The sequence below is a fragment of the Barbatula barbatula genome, assembly GCF_947034865.1.
Source record: "Barbatula barbatula genome assembly, chromosome: 21".
NCBI classification, from domain to species: Eukaryota; Metazoa; Chordata; class Actinopteri; order Cypriniformes; family Nemacheilidae; genus Barbatula; species Barbatula barbatula.
Genome location: NC_136784.1, coordinates 12,497,749 through 12,511,322, shown reverse-complemented (window position 1 = coordinate 12,511,322; position 13,574 = coordinate 12,497,749). Strand labels below are relative to the sequence as shown.

Sequence of the window (13,574 nt, the reverse complement as noted above, 5' to 3'; positions counted from 1 at the left end):
CATTGTGACAGGAACTGCGAGTAAAACAGTGAAAGATAAATGTTCATTAATAGAAGGTGAGCATGCGGAAAAAGATCAAGAGATAGAAGCCTGAGGTCAAGTCTCTTTTTATCAGTTGTCTTGCATACTGCATAGGTGGATAGATACCTGTAGTGCGCATGTGAAAACAGAAATGAGTGTTAATTGTTATTTTAACATCCCATAATTCTTCATTTGTGAAACCAGCGGTTAATCTGAACGACGGTTAGGTGTCAGTATGCGGTCGTATACGTCCACAGCAATGCGATCTGTCCGCTTCACCCCGTGTCGCGACGTTTAAAACACACGAGAGAAGTTCGCTTGACAATCGAAACGCGTTAACCGTTCATATTGATGTTTCTTCGTCCGCTCAACTTTTCCGCTCATGCAGCCGGTAGTGTCCGAGCGGGCTGCGTTATTGAATGACCACTTACCGGAGACGAGCATCCGTAGATCAGCTGTTATCTTCTGCGGTGACTTCTTTTACGCTCGGCGCAGGTTCACGCAGCAGCGCGCGACAACGTGCAGTGTTTCAAGTGTGAGGAGAAAAGACTGTGAGCTCGAGGAGGTGCAGGGCGCACGGCGATGTGTGGCAGATATAACATGCCGGTCCGGTGGTGCTCTGACTCCGTATCCAGCCCTCTGTCCTCCGCTACACTTCAAAGATGTAGAGGGGTGGAGACACTGATCGAAACGGCGATTGTTGAGTCGCGCCGCGGTGCATCACGGGATGTGTAGTTCTCGAGCGCTTGAGCCGCTGCAACGAAGCAATTTGAGAATTTCCGGGTGCTGTTTAATCATTTTTGTAGGCGATACAAATCGATGAATATAGGGCTTTTTAAACGTAACACAATTATATTTTATAACATGAAATCCACCTTGTTTATACATTTATCATATTCTACTTATCACATATTCAAGACGACTATACAGTAGACGTTTATACAAAAATGACAGAAGAAGTGCAGAATTGTTCAGAAACAGGATGTTTATAAAATGCATAAAAAACCAAAGGAAAAGACTGCACTGTAAAGCACTTTAAAGCCGCACCCTGCTGAGCTACACTGCTTTCTAAATGCCCAAATGCTGGTTTTGACTTCCCTAAAGCTTCCAAAATTATACCACAATAAGCAATGACAGCAGTTTTATTTTAAAGGCTGACCTCCTCCTTTGTGGTTTCCACACTGTTGTCTAGTGCTTCTAGTTTACATTATACAGATAAAATAAGGCGGCACCCTGTAGCATTTACTGTCATTGTTTTCGGAAGGGGACTTAATAGGAAGTTGGGTCTGCAACCCTGCTGTCTAAATATAGCTTTGCGTGTGCCCACAATTGTGCACTTGAGTTATTTAGCAAAGAAATCCTTTGCATCAGGCCCGTGGCAAAAGGGTGTAAGTGAGAAGATGTTTTTAAAACCACCACAGATAGTTTACAAGTTAGTTCCTCAAAAGAGAAACAATAAGATTTGTTGTGCACGAAGAGCGACGATTCAGCTCTAGAAATAGGTGTCCTACACAATGAAATAGAAAACATTTAGATTTTTTTAGATTAGATTAGATTCAACTTTATTGTCATTACACACATACAAGTACAGCGTAACGAAATAGTTTAGGTCTAACCAGAAGTGCCATTAGCAAGAGCAGGATATACAGTTTGAATAAATACAGAATACAATATTGAGAAAATATTATACAGTGGGCATGGACTATGAAAATATTTTACAGTAGGTATGTTCTTATGATTGTACTATGAACAATATATACAGATGGCTATATACTATGAACATTAATGTACAGGTGGCTATGAACAGATAATAATTTAGACTAAAGATAACATTTTATGTAGGCATAACATAGCATAAATCTCCCTGCACTTATTTTCTAAACATACTGTAATGGGCATGATCTGTCTTGTCTGTTTGACATCTCTTCTGTTTGAATCAATTGATTCTTCTTACAGATGCTTTTATCCAAAGTGACTTAAATTGCATTTCAGCTAACCTGTGAACTTTCTGCGCAGAAACACTGTATCAGAAACTATATGAAAATAACAAATGAGGACAAATAGGAGACTGTGTAAAGTTATAAAACCCTTCTTGGTAATCAGTTATCAGGATTATGTCTGTGTAAAAAGGCGCACCACATTAAGAACTGACTGTGCGTGACGTGGAGGGTAAATATGTCACTCGCGCCATCTACTGGATGTGTTACTCAATGTAAAAATCCCGTAATTTAATATACGTTTACATTTAGTCATTTAGCAGACTTACAGATGAGGAAACATTGGAAGCAATTATAACAACATAGGCAAAAAAATGCATAAGTGCATAAAAACTACTCCATTAAAGCCTAGCACAGTATACAAAGCTAAGAATAGTGAGGTTAGTAAAACCTTTTTTTAAGAAGACAGAAAAGAATTAGAGGTTAAAATCAACCTGCTACATCTTGACGGAAGAGATGCGTTTTCAGGCGTTTTTTAAAGATGGCAACAGAGTCTGCTGATCTTGTAGCAGCAGGCAGATCATTCCACCAATGTGGAACAGATCCAGAGAAGGTACGGGAGAGTGACTTTATCATTCTCTATATACGTGGTAGAACGTTAAACAATTGTTTTCTAACAGATAAGCACATCCATAAACCTTAGTACTCTGAGCAGAAATGTTTAAGATTGTTAATTAACCAATAGCCAATATATCAAATTATAACATTATTATAATATTATAATAATTATTATTAAATTATAATAATATGTTTATATTACTTAACTCATCAAAATTATTGAAAGGTTTCATCACTATTCAAGATTTAAAATAAAGTCGAATTTTCTTTTTACAGCATTTGCATTTTTATTGACATTTTCTGAAAGAGCTTGACAAAATAGCCAATAGGCAAGTCAAGAATAAGAAAAGTATAGCTTTCCACAGATGTCATGGTGGGAAAACATGATTTTATACAAGAAAACTAAATGAAATATTGAATATTGAAATGTGCATAAAACACTGTTCACAAATCTTGTGAAACCAGCTTTGTGTGGTAAAACAGACCGAAAGTTACTATTTTAAAGATGAAATTTTGCAGGATCTAGTTGCAAATTGCAACCATTGGCTCCCTGCACCGCTCACCCCTACTTTTTGAAGCACTACGGTGGCTCAGATGGAACCCGTGGTGTATGTACACAGAAACAAGTAATAAAAACTGTACGCTTCATTATGTTCTTTATACTCACTATAGGTCTTTATACACCTCTGAAGACATTGTTATGTATATTATATTGCATTTCTGTTCCAAAAATTTAACCTTTAAAAGTTAAGAATTTAAGAATAGAACGGTACCAGCTCATTCTTACCAACATGTTCCTGAGTTGGTTTTCATTTGCTCCTCTCTTCCCAGCCTTACTTTCCCTGAATGGTTACCTAACCGCAAGGCACTCAAGTGAATACCTTAAAGAGGGTGTTAGATGGAATTTCATGGAGGGCGCCATTACAGCAATTGACTTCCTGTTTGATGTGCCACACTTCCGGTTTCTATTTGTTATCATGTTAGAGGACATTTCTGTTAATGGTTAAAAAAAGAAGGTTTCATTTGAATTTTTCAAAATAGACTTGCTGTAAAATGCTGTCACAACAGCCACAGAAAGTTCAGAAAACCTTACGAACGATTGTTACTACATGACGCCACAAGTGCGTAAAGCTCGGTTTACTTCGTTATTTACTTTATTGTTATTGCATAGAACATCACTATTAACACATGAAGCATACATCCAGGGCTAAGTGACATTACAATAATTCATTATAATATCAAATTAAGTTTAATATCACAGTTGCGCTGTCAAACATAACATAGGCTACTGTATGTATTCACATTGGATGACGCAGGAAATACACACTATTTAAAAGTATTACGTATGTAATGTATGTATTTAAGTGTATGTTTGGCCAAGTCAGCATTGTAGCTCTATGAACAAGGCACGTTTTACGACACAGCAGCTGTATTGCTACATGACATAGGCCTACCAGAACCAGTCACTGAAGCATCCAGACGTCTCCAATACTGCGTTATTTTATAAAAGATCCGATGCGATGTGATCAGGTTTTTTTATATCTGGTGTGGGTATCAAAACCTCCCCTGTAAAGAACACTGAACTCAGCAGCTCCACTTTAGAAATGTGAACCGTTGATGGTTACGGCAAAGAATTCGTCCAATGTTAAGTGTTTTTTATAAATGTAAAGCTCTTGGCCGGCTACATACATGAGACGATATATCACATTTGCCTGCTGGCTGGAGTTAAATGTCATCATCCCAGTAGATGTCACGGTCCAACTTCTTATGGTGAGAAACAAAGTTGTTTTTATGGTCTAGGTTAAAAACCCATGCCCCTGTAACCCTGTGAAATCATTTACACACTGCTCTTTGACATTTTGCTGTTTTAAATGACATAAAAGTATTATAACGTCCGTCTAAAAGCTTTCAAGCTAACTTGGTAATGCTAATAACTAATGGGATCAATCGGTGAACCGGAATTCCGAAGCATTAGCCCTACGCGCATACGCAAGGCATAATGGGTAATTTCTCGCATTGCGAAAAAGGTGGATAGCTGTTTGAGCATATAAAACATCTGCAAAGTGGCAACGCTCAAAGTTCACAGAAAATGACGACATTTTCTTTAACAGAAATCACATTTTAAAGACTACAATTTGCAGCTTGTTGGATTATCAACAAGCTACTTCCTGCAGTAGTTACATCATGACACCCATATTTTACATAAACCCAGGAAAGGGTAACGGGCGGGACACCTCAACACACTCTAAGAGATAGACCAATCACCAAAGACTGGCTCAGTTGACCAATCAGAGCATTTTGGAAGGAGGGACTTCACAGAGATGACTGTGTAAAACAAAGGTGAAATATGAAATATATAAAGCATTTTGGGGAATTTGACACATGAACACTGATTGGTTAGCACATTACAAACATACTGGACTATAGAAGAGGCAAAATGGGACCCCTTTAAAAAATATAGTGCTGCTATAAGCACTTAAAGTGATACTTCAGGCAAGAAACAAAATTTCCCATCCTGACTGAATATGACTTTCGCCTTGAAGAATAATGCAGTGGACAATTTTTAAAGCTTCAGAATGTGCATCCATCGATCAAAAATCTGCCCGACACGGCTCTGTGGTCTTAACAAAGTTCTTCTGAAGTGAATCGATGAGTTTGTTTAAAGAGAAATATCCATATTGACTGCGCTATTAGCGTTAATGTCTAGCTTCCGTAATCCCTGACTGTGCATTTGTTTCCAGCCAATGAGATGAAAAAATGCGACTCTGACCCTTCTTATAGACTTCGTATTGTCAGACCAATCAAGTTTGTTTATCTGCTAAATCGTCAGAAAATATTTGAAGATGACAGTTTTTGGAGTTAAACTGAAAGTCTGATGTATAAAAAGTGAACAAAAATGGAGCTAAAACCGTTCCTTGATGAATACCAGTGCACGTAACTACTTGGGACACAGTTCTGCATCCTTACATACTGTGGTCTATTTGAGAGGTAGTCACTAAACTGACCATACTCTGCTGTAATCCAGCATTTTCGAACTTGTTCTTAAGTAATGCAGGCTGGATAGTGTTAAATGTTCTAGAAAAATAAAGCAAAAATGTAATTTTAACAACCCGAAGCCTCTAAATGACTTAGAGATTTGTTTAAGAGAGAAATAATTGCATCATCTACTCCAGTTTTGTAAGCGAACTGCCGTTTATCCTCATCAGCACACAATAAATGCTAAATATAATTCAAAACCAATCTCTCAAAAACCTCATCAACTGAGCCGTTAAAGCTATTGGTCTGTAATGTGAAAAAGATGGAACTATACATGATGTCTTCCATAAACGGGTTCCCTTTCCAACGCAAACTCAAATTAAAAATAGAATGAATCACCCGACAGATTTGATCAGCACAGCCTTTATGAACTCCAGCACAAATGCCATCAGGGCATCTAGATTTCTTCTTTTTAATTCTCCTTAACTCAATTCTTACTTGCTCCATTGATACCGTATAAACTCAGGAACAGACTCACAAGTGGGAAAATAGGATGAACTTAAGGCTAAAGGCGGATCTAAATAGGAAGTCAGCCGTATACCATCTGAAGGAACATTTTGGTTTGGATCAATCGATCCTCCATCAATTCAGCTAAAAAATATATAAATTTCTTCTACCCACATCTGTCCACTAGAGGCAGTATATCCCTCCCCTCTTTATCACTCCACACCTCTCACATTCTTTTTATGTCACATTATCGTAGCATAACTTTTAATAATTTCTATACCCGTTTTAGTTCCTCTTTGTCACTCACAAAAAGGTCTCCTTTTTCGCTTAATAACGCATTTCACTCTGTGGTAACCCATGGCTTGTTATTTGAGTAACATTTAACCTTTTTGGTGGGTACTGTGTTATCAACTCAAAAGTTTATATAGTCAGCAATATACTCAGTTAAACTATCAATGTCCTCATGATGCGATTTACATAGAACCTCCCAATCGTCCTTTAATGCAGACTATCAAAATATGAATAAAACTAATTCTGCAAACCATAGGCGATTATGGCTGATTAAAACTCCAGAGAAAACACCAAACAGTCTGTTGAATATCCCTCATACCATTACTGTGCTCCTGCTGTGGGCCTTGTTACCTTTGGATGAGATGTTGTGTCAAAACCGGAAGAGGGCAGTGCAGTCAAGACAATCCACAAATATTGTAGGAAGGAGCTGTCTAAAATTTCATCTTGAATATGCTGTGGATTGCTTGATTGGTTTAAAGAGTAAGACCCTTGGCATATTATAAGCGAGTCCTGGATTGCTAAAGTTGTAATTTATAGCAAATCTTCCACCTGAACAATGCTGACTGTACCACCAGACCGAAGAGGTTTAGGTAAGATACAGTTCATGAGGCTTCATCATACTGTACATAATACTTTTACTGTCATTCTGTTTACTTTAAATTCTTTATACAATTTTTATAATCATGCCCACTTTTTTAAACTGGGATGTGAGGAATTTTAACAAGACATACAAAGATAAAGCTGAGATGAACCATGTATATCTTATTCCCCATTTCTGAGGGACAGTCAGCCAGCAAAATGTTCAGCATTTACACATCCAAAAAAGGTTCTACTTTTAGACATGATGGTGAAGGGCTGCTTCTCCTCAGATGGACTGGAGCTGTAGTCGCCCATCCATCCGTGTGTCCAGCCATATCCATCCAGCCCTCTCCATCCAGCTGTTCCTCAATTCAAAAGACATAGTATGCATAGCAAAATACATAGCAAAATTTAATAGATTAAACATAACAGATCCCTATAATGCTCCCGGGGTTCTTTTAACGTGCACCAATAAAGAAACTGATATATTTCCTGACCTGCTGGCTTCAACCTGCTTTGTTGTCATTGCAAGTCAACTGTGTTGTAATCTAACGTATTCGACCCAAGCTATCCTTGTGTGTAGATAGGCAGCATAGCTATTTTAATGATCTTGCAGATTAAATATTCCACAAAAAACCCTCCATTGAAGCCATGGGTTGTGGTCAACACCAATGCTGCAACCGCTCTAGCGCTCTCCTGATAGCCTGCCAAAATGATGTTCAGATTTCGGTGGTCATATTGTGTGAGCTCAACCTCCGGAGTTCTGTATTATATGAATTGCATATTAAATAATTGAATTCAAGTTCTTGTTTTATTAACAATGTTATTATTTGACAATTAATTTCAATATTTCAACATTTACTTATTTATTTAAGTTTGAGTAATTTGGCTCTTCATGAGGTGATTAAACATAGTCCTAAATCGCAAGGAGCATTCTGAGCTTTTGGGGCGGTGCAACGAGGTTTCATGCATTCTGACTTCTTTACAGTGTCTTCTCGTGCTTAACATGGTCCACTTGTCAAAAAACGAGCTGGACGTATGATGTAGTATGTCTGTGCTCGATACACTCCCCCAAAGTTTTTTTCGAACATGAAAAATTGTTACGTAACAACTTTTCTTAGTCCCTTATTGGACAATTCTCCCGGAAAAGCATGCGGCACACCCACGCATCAACAGGTTGCAGGTGTCCCGTCCAGTAGATGAAGTGAATGAATGAAGCGGTTGTGGGATATGATATCCCTTCATTAGACTCCTAAATCGACGATCCGGCCGTAAGCATGTTTTATGTCGGATTGCATATTGAAAAGGTCATCAGAAATTACCCAAAATCGTAGAAAAGCCGCTTTATCTATCTAAAACTTTGGTCATTATGCTGTTGCTATGGTGACGTAACAATGACTGACACAGCCCCATGAAATTAAGTACTAGCTCCTGTTATTTTACAATAAAACACTGTGCTGGCAATTTTGCTACTTGATTTAGAGCCATTTCAGCCGTAATCAAACAGTATAATATAAAAAGGGTGAAACAGAATTGTGCTACTCTAACAATTGTTTATTTCATGTTTTGTCACATCTGCGTCTCTGTTTTTATAAAAACATTTAAGCTACAAATTAATATATAACTCACGCAATTTAATAATAAGTATAATGTAATTTCCTGATATTTTTTCTACTCCATAATATGCATTTAATAGGCTATTAACAATATTATAGCCTAGATTTATTTAGATATTACTTCACATAATTCGATTTGATTAGTCTACATATAATCGTTTTTAAATGACTACTTTCACAATTAATGCTTCCACAATCTATCGGCTTTTGTGCAGACGTATACGTAGTTTTTTTTTGTCCTTTATTGCCCATGCCCACATCTCGTGAAGATAAAAAAAATATGAATTTAATTGAAACAAAGTAGACGCGACAATAAAGATTTGTAATCTTGATCTTGATTTTTAATACGACAAAATTGCATCAATAACTATATCTTGATTCTGTTTGTTGCGAGAGCCGCACCCAGGTTGGCACGTCATCAGAGGTCAAAGGGTAGAAAAAGATGGCTGCGTCCAAGGGAGCAGTTGTGTTAAAGACAGTTAAGAAAATTGTTGTACAGTTATGTCCATTTGAGTCTAATGTTCGCTCTACACGGTAAGATTACAGCACATCACACGGATTTACATTACATTAATGTTGAAAGGGGCTGTTTGGTGAAATTAAAACGGTATGTCTGCATAACTTGTTCTTAAACGGTTCTCTGTCATAATAAATGTCAACTGACTGTTGTCGCTAAAAAATGTCGTCGTGAAGTTATTCAGATATCGGTTTCTTAGTTTATAGTCAGTTGCTCTGTTATGGTTGCGTTTCAAAGCAACATTTCGTTCTCATACAGCAAACGAGCTGACGTCATTATGATATAAGGGAATTTCTTGTTATCACCTTAAGTCTGTTTATGGTAACGCCCTAGAAGCATGCAGGTCATTGAACCTTGACCCATCGAATATCTTTGTCCAACACTGAACTTCTGGCGCCACTTTCAGTTGATATGCAGTTATTGCATATAGTTCACCCACACATGAAACATGCTATGACTTCCTTTTTTCAGTTGAGCACAAACTAAAACTTTTATACTAAATGCCGGGATTTTTTTATTTTGGGGGTTTAACATGTTGCAGCTCAGGAAAGCACATCTGTCATTAAAATAATACAGAAGACCTCAATGCGTCACCATACATATCCATACGCAGCCAGACCTTCAGCACTCACAAAGTGTTTCCAGGTTCGTGCACCTTATACATCAGACGTTCAGCCAATGGTCCGATTAGGCAGAAACTATATGTTATATTGTTTTATAACAAACGTGGCTTTCAATATAAAATTATTCATTTGTTAAATTGTTCAACTGAAGGAAGTCAGCAGGACGTTAAGTATGAGATCATTTTCTGAAAAGTCCAGCGTATGAAATTTGGCAGCATCTAGTGGTGAGGTTCACCCCACACTTTCGAAGAAGAACTAAGAGGTCATCGCATTGTCGCTTCTTTGCTGAAGGAGATAACGTATTTACAAAACGCACTGTGTAGGGCAGTTTGTCAGTTTAGGGCTACTGCAGAAACAACATGGAAAATTCCATGTAAGGGGACGTGTGATATACGTAGATAGAAATATCTCATTCTAAGGTAATAAAAGCATAACGCTTCATTGTGTAAATCTGACGACGGATATATATATATACAATATTATGTTGCATTTCTGTCAATCATAGATCCTCCACAAATAACACGAAGAACCTTTTATTGTGTGAATTGTGTAAACTATTTTTTTAAAGTTGGTTGCAAACATCCAAACTTTTATTATTCAGCTGTTTGATAACAGGGTGGCCACTGCCCATAAATCACATATTTATCATAAGCTATTTAGCTTAAAATGTATAAAACAGATTATTACCTCATATGCGTTAGGTGTTTTGTAAATGATATTGAAATGACTGTTTGCATAAGCTGTTTAATGAGTTGATCGTATAATTATTTATCAAATTAAACCTGCACTGTTTTGTATGTCAGCTGCACAGTAAAACTGTCCTGTCCAACATCTGATCTGCTTCTGTCCCACAGAGATTTCCTTGTCATGGTTGGCTCTGAAAAAGCCAGATCCTCAAATATGAACTGCGAAGTAATCACAGAGGTCAAGCACGACGGATCAAAGTCTGTCATTGACATCACATTTGGTGAGTAAAGTTTAAAATAGATGTTCTAATAATATATTGAAGTAGTGTCATATTTTATGTGTGATAAATCGTCATGTTTGGCAGTGGATGGAGAGAGGCTGGTGATGAAAGGATCCAAACTAACCACTCAAGAAATGCTCTCGGCACTAAAGACCCGCTGCAGTGCTAAAGACCCTCAAGCAAAAGCAGGAGACAAGAAGTAGTCGGCCCTTTGCATGTTTCTGTGTATATACAGTGCGTTTGTGTGTGTAAAATAAACTTTTGTTGTTTACAATGTAATTGTTAGTTTGAGTCACTTGTTGTCTTCTATAGAGCATTTGGATGAAAGGATTTGCTTTTTTATTCTTACATAAACAGGGCTGTTTTTATAAACTGTGTTTGACTTAAGAATGGTGTGGGTCACATGCGTCACATCCAAGAAAATAATGTATAACATTCAGTGCTAAAGGATTTTTTTAGCACATTTTTGTCTTTAAAACGATACTTGCATCTATGATAATGGCTTCAAACTAAATAACATTATTAGGTTTTACACTTTAGTGTTCTGCGGATGAAGCAAGTCATGCAGGTTTAAAATGACATTTTGGGTGAACTATCCCTTAAATGCATGTGATTTTTTAAAAATTAAAATTATGCACTTGGTTGACACTCCTTTGTTTTCTGGTATTCGAAACGCGACTTTTTGCATTGCTAACGGGAGCGAAAATATTGTTTGAATATTCAGTCATTTTTTGTTTCGTACGTTTGAATAATCCTCTGTAAAATGAGAGGACTATGAATAATGAAAGGGAAAGTTCGCCCAGCAATGAAAAATCTATCATCCTCTACTCACCTTCGAGTTGTTCCAAATCTGTATTAATTTCTGTATTTAATTTCGAATCCGTATCTGTAATAATTTAAGAGAAAGATATTTGGAAAAATGCTTATAACCAAAAAGTTCTTCGACACCATTGACTACCATAGTAGGACAAATTACCTTATTATTTATTTTGTTCTGTTGAACACAAAAGACATTTTAAAGAATGTGGGACAGCAAACAGTTCTGGAGCACTTTTGACTACCATTGTATCTTTTCCTACTTTGGGAGTCAACGGGGGAGGGCAAAATCTGTCTGGTTATAAGCATTCTTCCAAATATCTTTCTCTGTGTTCATCAGATCAAAGAAATTAATACAGATTTGGAACAACTGGAAGGTGAGTACATGATGACATACTTTTCATTTTTGTGTGAACTGTCTCTTTAAGTCTAGCCATCTACATGGCCTTTGGGAGAAGTATCCTCTGACCCAGTAAATGTTACTTGGCCGAATACTTGTGGTACAAAAACATGCGAACCCTTCCCCGAGTTTTGGGTGGGAGGTTGATGAACTCCACAGAGTGACGTGTAATGATTGAATTTGATTGGCTGGTGTGATCATGCACGTGCTGGAGAAGTTGTTGAAAAAGCCCGCAGTCATGAGATGAGGGATCATCGGATCAAAGTTTGCCAAAGAGTTGCGTGATACGGGACAACATCATCTGGAAAAATGGCTGAGAAATTCGTGGGAACATGGAAAATGATCAACAGCGAAAACTTTGACGAGTACATGAAGGCGCTAGGTGTGTATTTGTATGCAAGGAAATATAAAACAAATTATGCATAATTAACATATGCATATTTGCGTTTAGTTTGTTTTTGTTTTCTTTCCAGTCTGTGTAATGCAAAATAATGCTTCAATGTTAAACAATGTGCGGTATAAATGTAACTTTAAAAGATGTTAAAGATCGTAAATCTGAACGATGTGCATTACACACTTTACAGGTGTGGGTTTTGCAACTCGTCAGGTGGGAAACAGGACCAAGCCAAACCTGATCTTGTGTGTGGATGATCAAGGGTTCCTTTGCATGAAATCGCAGAGCACCTTCAAAACTACTGAGATCAAATTCAAGCTCAACGAGCCATTCGAGGAGACCACTGCAGATGACAGAAAGACTACGGTTTGTAATGGCATTACTGGAATATATCGGTGGTTGAGCTCTTTTTCATACAAAGTTAACGGATTTCTCTCTTTTTTATCATCAGACCGTCATGAGTCTCGAGAACGGAAAACTAGTCCAAAAACAGACCTGGGACGGCAAAGAGACGAGGATAGAGAGAGAGATCACGGATGGGAAATTAATAGCTGTAAGGAAACTTTTTCATTCTTTTAACAGAGAGTTATTTTTAATGTTTGGAAATTGATAACAATACATGCAAAATATGTTCAATTATTGTTTTTTCCTTACACAATATAATCATAGTTTTTTCCAATAGCCTAATACATTATAACTTTGAAATACAGTAGATGGGATTGACAGTAGATGGCATTCCTATACCTTTATACATTCAAATTATATTTTTTGAAATCATGAATAATGTTTAGAAATGTTTAGAAATATGAAATATTATTTAATATGATTATTTAGTTAAATATTATTTCCTTATTTAATTAAGTTCATTGAGTTTGTTATTTCTAAAATGAAAGAGAACTGTGTTAGACATACAAAAGTCATACCAGCATTTTTGTGGGATGGTAATTATGACCTCTTTCGAAGAAACACTTGTGGTTTTATCCATTAATTTTAATTCCCACAATTTTTAATTCCCACAGTAATTATTTTGTTTTAATTTTTTTCAACCATGTTCTTTTTTGACAGAAATGCACAATGGGCGATGTTGTTGCTGTAAGGACATATGTGAAGGAGTGAAGTTATTCAATCTGGATTTAAAGATCACTGGCTCAGTTCAATGAGTAAAAAGCCAACATGACCTATTATCTCTCTCACTGAAAATCTCATTTTATATTTGACACCAAAGCAATTGCTTGCTGACCATTTCAAATGCATTTATTGTCAGTGTTTATGGTGCTTTGAATAAAATAGTTTTTATTTGTGTTAAGCTGAG

At 36.9% G+C, this 13,574-nt stretch overlaps 3 protein-coding genes across 3 annotated transcripts in view; 2 read left to right on the top strand and 1 right to left on the bottom strand.

Moving 5' to 3' along the window:
- pag1 (phosphoprotein membrane anchor with glycosphingolipid microdomains 1) overlaps positions 1-695 on the bottom strand; it is a 42,904-nt gene extending 42,209 nt beyond the window's left edge. The window contains exon 1 of the mRNA XM_079484742.1: positions 453-695. The gene's annotated coding sequence lies outside the window, so the exon portion shown is untranslated. The remainder of the gene's footprint in view (positions 1-452) is intronic.
- Positions 696-8,965: 8,270 nt separating this feature from the next.
- On the top strand, positions 8,966-11,299 carry mrpl53 (mitochondrial ribosomal protein L53). Its single transcript, XM_079484743.1, has 3 exons — positions 8,966-9,079; positions 10,540-10,652; positions 10,737-11,299. Exons 1-3 carry the CDS (start codon positions 8,988-8,990, stop codon positions 10,853-10,855), a joined length of 324 nt encoding a protein of 107 aa, XP_079340869.1. The 5' UTR covers positions 8,966-8,987; the 3' UTR covers positions 10,856-11,299.
- Positions 11,300-11,934: 635 nt separating this feature from the next.
- fabp4a (fatty acid binding protein 4a) lies at positions 11,935-13,574 on the top strand. Its single transcript, XM_079485361.1, has 4 exons — positions 11,935-12,250; positions 12,453-12,628; positions 12,714-12,815; positions 13,328-13,574. The coding sequence occupies exons 1-4, from the start codon at positions 12,178-12,180 to the stop codon at positions 13,376-13,378; spliced, it is 402 nt and encodes a 133-aa protein (XP_079341487.1). The 5' UTR covers positions 11,935-12,177; the 3' UTR covers positions 13,379-13,574.